Genomic DNA, 8,467 nt, shown 5'->3' with positions numbered 1-8,467 from the left:
TGAGAAACATGGTGTGACATGCATTTAAGCACTTCAAATATTTTGGATAGTTGTAGTAATCCAAAGTGAATTCTTGAAGCTACAGCTAATATTTCTTGTGCTTTATTGCATGTGTTTCCAAGCATAGAATAATTTGTTTGGCTTATTATTATTGACATATTTTGCAAGCTATTGACATTAGCCAAGACACTACCCTGAATAACCGATCTGGAGTAACCTGTGGTCTGTATTTCCATGCTCATGCAGTATGTGGGAAAATAAGGTTCGTACTGCTGTGGGTGGAACATCAGGTTCAAGCTTTGATTAACAGCAGTTCTGGATTGTGCGTCAATATTCTGCCTAATTCACTATTGCCAAGGGTTCATCAAAAGTTGCCAACATGATTTGTTTTCTGGAAGGCATAGAAATGATGTCTCCGCTTTCTGATGGAGAGTGAATTCTGTTGTCTAAAGAATCATCTATAAGGTTTGAGCCCTCTTCTTCGTTATCTTCATACAGCGTATTGATGTGCAGAAGTGGATGCACAGGGTTGCAATTCAGGACAGGCCCTGATTCTACCTCATTAGTCTGGGGCAGAGAGACTTTTGTTGCTATATGGTTATGGGTACAGGTGAGGAAAACCCCTGTTGCAGGCACAGTCCTGCAGGTATCATGGGAATAAAGGGACTCTTTTCCAGGTAGGGAAGAATCTGAAAGAGAAGCAAAACACTTATTTAGTTAATGAATTGACAACTTTTTTCCAATTGAAAAAAAAGACTATGTGGGGGTCTCTTCATTTTATTTCAACAACAACAAATAATAATAATAATAATAAGTTGGAAGGGACCTTGGGGCTCATCTAGTCCAACCCCCTGGTCAGGCAGGAAACGCTACACCATTTCAGACAAATGGCTGTCCAGTCTCTTCTTAAAAACTTCCAGTGTTGGAGCATTTGCCACTTCTGGAGGCAGGTTGTTCCACTGATTAATTGTTCTAATTGTCAGGAAGTTTCTCCTTAGTTCTAAGTTGCTTCTCTCCTTGACTAGTATCCATCCATTGTTTCTTGTCCTGGCTTCAGGTGTTTTGGAGAATAGCTTGACTCCCTCTTTCTTGTGGCAGCTCCTGAGATATTGGAACACTGCTATCATGTTCCCTCTCATCTTGCTAAATTGGATGAGAGCAACGGAGCCAAAGGCATCTAGTGAGGTTGGAGGACAACGAAGGGCCTGAATGTGGATGCCTTTCTTCCCTCCAGGTTCTGTTTCAAAAGAGGCTTATTTTAGAAGACAGCCACTGTAGTATAGTAGTGTAAGTTTTGAACTAGGAATAGCATTCAGGTTTTACTCTATCCTCAGTCATGGAAACTCATTGGATGACTTTGGGACGGGCATTCTCTCTCAGCCCAGTATACGTTTTAGGACTAAAGGTTGTAATATGCATTTAAAATGCATACCATATTTGTTTTTAAACTACTTATTATATTTTTTGCTCAAGGCCTCACTATACAGAGCTTTAAATGTGATTCTGTACTTATTATGTAAGTTTTATACAATCCCGATTAGAGAGGGGTCAAAATTAACCCCAAAATATCTTAGTTCAAAATTGAAATTTCTGACCTTCTAGAAAAATATGTAATTTGTCCTCAAATCAGGCTCAAACTTGAACAATAATTTTTAAAAGGGTCCAAAGGGTAAATCTTGGAAGCTAGAGGGCAGTCAGTTTAGAACGTATTCAATAGAAATTGATTAAAAAAGGTAACCAAAGGGAAAAAAAACCTAACACACTTACGGAAAAAAAACATGAAGGTCTCTCCAAACCTTTCATGTTTTTTGAGAATATAAAAATGCTCATAAGTGGAGGCGATCCTGTTAACAATTGAATATTTGAATTTTAAGATGCACGACATGACTAAATAAGTATCTTTATTGCAAGCCACAATGAAGCCATATTGATGTGTTAATTGCCCTCAATTAGCATGAGAGCGGCTTAAGTTCCACTTTTATACCACAGACAGTTTAAATATGTTTGCTTCTTAACGGACTCTTTGCTTTCAGGTTCGTGTCCTTGAAGTCAGGCAGTTATTGGTTATTGTCACAACAGATATTTCTGCTCAGAATCACCTGCTCTTGGTTTATCTTCCACCACGTTAGCCTATTTTGCATAAAGTACTATTTAGGAAATATAAAAATCAAAAATAATTTTGAAGACCTGCAGAAGGAGGTCTGTAAATAGGCATGACAAACAGAGAATTGAATGGCAAGTATGATCAATTGATGCAAGAGTAAGATTATGCACATAAGTGATGCACACTTAATTATGCACTGATGTCATCTAACTTGAAAATGAACTTGGGGTCATAATGGACATACTGTATCTATAAAGATGATGTTTCAATATGCAATAGCTTTGAAAAAGACAAAGGTCAGGTTAGAAATAATCAGAAAAATAAAAATTACAATACTGTAATCCATTATACATATACATGGTACATTTGCACTTGGAATATTTTGTACATTTAGGTCTCTGGGTTTGGACAAGAAAATAATTAACCCAGAAAAAAGAAAAACCAACATTATAGTAGGTCTCAACACCTTCAAAATGAGAAAAAAATTAGGACGTTTGGGATTTTTTTGCTTGGAGAAATGGTGATTGAAGAAGTATAGGATTAAAGGGTCTAAAATCATTACTGCTATGGAAAAAGTGAATTGAGAGACATTTTTCTCCTAGTAAAATAAAGACCGTAGCCAACTAGTGACCTTAACTGGAAGAAAATTTAGACAAAAGAAAACATGTTTTCCTGCAGCCCAGCCCTAATTAATCTATGTAATTCATTATCATTAGAAGGGGTGATGGTCTTGAAGATACAGCATATCTTGAAATTGGGAATCCGTGCTGTTAAATAGCTATGTTTCCTGCTTCAGAGCCACTCAGAAGGATCTGAATGCTGAATATGGGGGTGGGGGGGGGGAATATGAAGGACAAAGATGAGCCTTGGATCAATTCTGGAGAGCTTTTTTCATGATCTTCATTAGGAACTCTAAGGAAAATCATTCCTTCAAAGCTGGTATTGAATTGAGATTTCTATAAACATCAATGAAGAATCACTTCCACACACATGCACACCTCAAATACCACCTTCAGAAAAGATATTCTCTCTAGATCTGCTGGGGGATTACTATTTACTAGTACATATGCTGAAATTGCAGTTTCGTTACAATTAGAGAATTCCCTGCCTATTTAATATAAAGACATACTTAACAATCACCTTGTCCACCTTGTCCCTCAAAGAAGTCCTACCACATCTTTACTGGCCTTCATGAATGAGTTTGTTCCCTTCTTATAGAAATGGGATAAATTCTGGAAAATTTCAGAGATTCATTTTTTGTGAATGCAGTTTCATTCTAAAAGACCACAGCCTTTTCATTGATGATAGATTGTGTCATGGCTGGTTGACTTGTAGGATGTTATATATTTCCACATGGCTCACTGGCTACATGACAGATAATCTCTTGAAAGAGTTAGCTCTCTTTAATGCTCACTGGTTGCTACCATCCTCTCTCTTAGAAAGCTTCCTTCATATCTTTGTGTGTTAATGCTCACTGATCTTTAACTTTTTTGGATTAGGAGGACAAATAAACTCTGCCTCATCTTCCTTCTGTGTTTTCTAGCATTGGCTACTTTTTATTGCATTTTGGGAAAGGAAAAAACATGGAAATCCAGCCAACAATTGACAAAACAGGGAAGCAAAACAAAGACATTTTCAAATTTTTCTCCATGGCAAGAAAAAAATCTCTGTAATTCTGGTTGTGTGTTAATCAAGGCTGTCTTGATCTGAGCACTTCTAAATAAATGATGGAAGGATATAAATAAATATTTAATTAAGAAGTCAATGTGGGAATAGGTGCTGAATAGATAGCAGAAAAGGTTAGGATTAGGGCAGAAAAGAAGACAAGAAATTCTAGAAAGTTCTTTGGGTGATACTATTCCATTGTCAAAGTAATGACCAAGATATTTCACAGAAAATAAATATGCAGAATTCTTCAAGGCATCTGGAGAAGGAAGAGCAAGGTATTGAAAGTGTGATAAATATTACAAGCCCATGAAAATATTTGCTAATTCAGAACATCAGAGGCCTCCATTATCTGAACTAGGTGGCTCCTGACAAATCTTTTATTATGAAGGCGTCCAAATGATGACACTCCTTCTTTTCATTACTATTTGTTACTTGTACAAGGTTATTTTACAAATTATTCCAGATTTTTAACAGCAAAAGATAGCAGTATTATTATCCTTCTCATCTTCTCTACTACTCCCTCTTATTGGTTTCATTATTATGATTATTATTACCCTGTTGCTTCACATGCACACTGAGAACTTCTGCACTGGAGACAAATTCCTTGTGTGTCTAATTGCACAGCCAAATAAAGCTATTTATAAAGCTATCCTATCCTATCCTATCCTATCCTATCCTATCCTATCCTATCCTATCCTATCCTATTCTATTCCATTATCTCTCCAATATTTGAGAGATACTGATAGTTGACATTTATTGTGATTTTGTTCCAACTCTAAGATTCAGGTATTTTAAATTGCAGGAAACTGCTCCAAAGAAGTTTAGATTTCATGAAAAAGATTTTATGAGAAAAAAATGAAATCAGAACTGAGTCACCGATTAAGGGTCACAAGATATTTTTCTTGAACCACACCAATGCTAGAAATATACTTATAAAAGTATATTTAAATTAAAGGCTCACAAATGGCTCATACACTCTAAGCTTAAAAGCATGATTCTTGATGATAAATTTCAGGTTAACAAACATCCCATTTATCGTGTGGCTGCCATACTATGTGATCAATATTTCAGTTTGCAGAGGCTACAGCTATCATGCAAGATATCAACAGGATGGATTAAGGAATCCGAATCACTTTGACCACATTTCAAACATTCCACAACAATGAGCAATTTTGTTAGCTGCAACTGTGATTGGAAAAAGTAGCTAAATATATCTCCATACCTTTGAGAGAAGAAGTGACACAAACTATGGCTTTGTCTTCTTGGTTTAAGAATCCACTCTCTTGGCTTTTGGATGTTGCCATAGATGTATTGGATGGAATTTCTTGCTTGGGTTTCTTATTACTCAATACATATGGTTGAACATCTAAGGAAAAGTGACGCGTATGCTTCTTTCCATTACCTGCGCTGGGAAGAGTACTAGATTCAGTTTTGTGAATTGAGGATGGTTGGGTATGTTTTGAGTTGGTCTCCAGCAAAGGTGCAATCAGACTATCGGCTGCTGTCTTCCGACGCACCGGCTTTGGCTTCTCAGGTTTGCTGTTCTCAACCTTCATGGTAGTTAACTGCTCCTTGAATGGCTGAGGAAGGGGATTGCTACTTGTGATCCACTTCATTTTCTTCCGAGGACGCTTGATAATCAGTGGCTCATTATGGTCAAGGTCTGTAGGGTTAATGCTGGGGTCTATTGTTTGTATTCCAGAATCACGTACAGTTGGGGTAACATCATGATTAGACTGGGCTAGAGCCGCCAGCAACTGACGCACAACATTGTCATACATCAGATCGCTTTCGTTGGTAATGAAATCCAAGCGGTTTAGAGACTTGATGTGATCACGATTTTCATTGCAAAACATGGCCAGGATATTAATATCACAGAACTGAGATTTCTGCCACTGTTTCTTGGTCTTTATGCCAACCTTGTTCAGCTTGTCAAATATGAAATTGGACTTGCGGAATATGAAAAGGTGGATTAAATTGATGAGGATGATCAAGTTCATGAAACAAAGGAGGACAATGTCCACTGCAGCTATTATGCGTTGCAGCTGAACAGAGGGCAGCTTGCAATTCACCCGTATGTGCAATTTGGAATTGCTTGTTTTGTCTGGAGGCTCTCCTAGAGCACATGTAAATTCATTTTGTTTCTGTGTAGCATAATAGGTGGACAAGTATGTGATAGGGATGATGCTTAAAAAGATGATGAAAAGGTGCCTTGCCAAATAAAGCTTGGCTAGGAAATTGCTACGGCCTCTGCGCTCCAGATATTTCTCAAACAGGTTTTGCTCAGGGCTTTTTTCCTTCTCTGCATTCTCAATGATTTCTCTTCTTTCACGTTCTGTTATCCCTGGACCTTTTGACTGGATTTGTTTTTCAATTTTTGGTGCACGGCCTTCAGCTGCTCGATGATAGCAGTTATCTATCTCCTGGAGCAAAAAGTTAAGTTCGGAAGTCAGTCTGGTGGAAGCCAAGAATTCCCACCCAAGGGCTGGAATGTACATAATGCCAGCAAAAGCCAGCAAGGCATATGGAAGAAATTTATGCTCAAACAAGGAAGGCCAGTGGCTGGCATTTACACCTGGCAATGCATCTCTTAGCTCTGTCCAACAGTATCCTCTGGCATACAAGGCTTGATCCCGGGTGAAGTTGTGTGGTGTGTAACAGTATATGGGCTCCTCTGTATAACAGAGAGAAAAGTCACTGCTGTGCATTTAACATACAAAAGGAGCTCTGCAAAATAAATATTTTTATAAGCTACTGTATATCGGTTTTCGTCTATGGTATATTCAGCATGATATTAAACTACCCTGTTTTCTTAAGAGTTAAAAAATGCCTCCCAAAGACATGAGGTCAATGCAGAAAAATCTATATACTCAATATACAGCGACATCGGAAGTGGGAATGAAAAATTACATTTGGAAAAATGGTTTTGGAGATAGTTTTTCATACTAATCAATCAAATTTGGACAGCAAATCAACAGGATAGTGCCACAGTATAATAATTGGGGGTTCATCCTATGAAAAAAGTATTTTGCATAAGGTCCTCAAGTTCATCTCTTCATATTGAACACTGAAAAGAGCAGCTATCCTTTTAAAAATTCTGTTTTTTCATTTCCTTTTAAGAGAAGCAATCTAAAAGTGAATTAGAGTTGTTTTTTTCTCACATCACCGAAACTTGAAAAAGATCAGCTGTGAATGTGTTATATTTTCTGCTGAGCTCTTGAGAAACTTTGGCTTCATAACAGTATATTTAAAAAGTGCAAAAATTGCAGTTTTGTAGGTTCAACATAACTCATATTTTTTTTTTATTGCAAGGAGATAGTTATAGGACAAAACAGATGATTTAAGCTCTGAACCCTCTAGCCCACAGGTCTGCAACCCATGGCTCTGGAGCCGCATGCGGCTTTTTCAGCCATCTCCTGCGGCTCCCAGCCCTCTGCCATGTGCAGTCCAAAAAAAAAGTGGGACTAAAAAAGTTCAACCAATCAATTCAAATATGCAGGGTAGGTGCATATCTCGCCTTGGCTCCACTCTTCAGTCAAATCCTGTTCTGTGCATGTGCGCATGTATGCGCATGCGCACACATTTTTTGCGGCTCCCAGATTTTCCTTTTGTGGGGGAACCGGTTCCGAGTGGCTCTTTCACTGTTTCAGGTTGCTGACCCCTGCTCTAGCCTAATCAGAATTCTCTTGAACTTGTAAGCTTTGGTTAAATTTCTGGTAAAGGGGGGGAAAGACAATGAAGTAAGTCATCTCAACAAAAAATCCCGTAACTATGATTATCAATAGCAGTTCAATGAAGATCTTCTAGTGCCATTTTTAAAAATACTTTTTTTACTTAGTAAAGTTTTTATTCTTTATTGTTGTGACCCACCCAGGGAGGGCTGTTGTGTTTAATATAGGTGTTGATATAAATATTTTAAATACATATTTAATTTTCTAAAGCACATCTCAATATAGGACCATTTCTGTAATAGGGATTCATCTCCAAATATATGAATAATGAATAACACCATCTACAGGGGGCATATTCAATTCCTATCTCATAGATATACTTAAAAGAATTTTGTTTCTCCAATGTGTATGAATAATTGCAACTAAGGGTAGGAAATACTTTCAGATTCAAAGTATTTTGAGACAGCCGCTCCCTACTTTGAGAACATTATTTTGTATTCAGTATGGGCTGCTTTGATCATTTTGGAAGTGTGTTTAAGCTCAGAACTGAACTGTTATAAGCTTGAAATGCTCTCCAAACGATTGGAGCAGCTAACAAAACAGGACATTTTAAATTCAAAAGTAATTGAATTCAGAATGTGTTATAGACCATTAAATTGCTTCCATTCAATAGGGAAAGATGAAATATTATGGACTTCAAAGATACAGTTGGAAATATTTCCTCATAGTCAATACCCTAAATTATAATGAAATGAATATTGCAGAGTTTAATCAAAATCCTGTCATGATAAAGGCAATTTTGAGACCCTACAGAATTATTGCTTAGCGTGGAAATAATAAAAATGGAATCAGGAGAATGAAATTTAATTTGCCCCCAAAGTCTACAATATGCTACTAAATGAACATTCTGCATCTGAATGTTGCCAGTTACAATTTGGCAAATAGTTTCTTTCAAATTTTCTAAAGAAAAAAACAAATACTGCCAAAGTATGCACAATCGTATAATTTGGGGGCCAGATATCTA

The 8,467-nt window shown here is 37.1% G+C and overlaps 1 protein-coding gene across 1 annotated transcript in view; it reads right to left on the bottom strand.

The window, feature by feature from the left end:
• Positions 1-339: 339 nt before the first annotated feature.
• Positions 340-8,467, bottom strand: part of PANX2 (pannexin 2) — a gene marked incomplete at its 3' end in the record, with an annotated part of 28,862 nt that continues 20,734 nt past the window's right edge. The window contains exons 3-4 of the mRNA XM_083365810.1: positions 4,995-6,446; positions 340-689 (exon numbers count right to left, since the gene is read on the bottom strand). Of these exons, the coding sequence (XP_083221936.1) occupies positions 340-689; positions 4,995-6,446 (1,802 nt within the window). The remainder of the gene's footprint in view (positions 690-4,994; positions 6,447-8,467) is intronic.

This window comes from Vipera ursinii (genome assembly GCF_947247035.1).
Source record: "Vipera ursinii genome assembly, chromosome: 6".
Taxonomy (NCBI): Eukaryota; Metazoa; Chordata; class Lepidosauria; order Squamata; family Viperidae; genus Vipera; species Vipera ursinii.
Note: the sequence above shows the minus strand (reverse complement) of the source record. Positions and strands in the feature narration are given on the sequence as shown.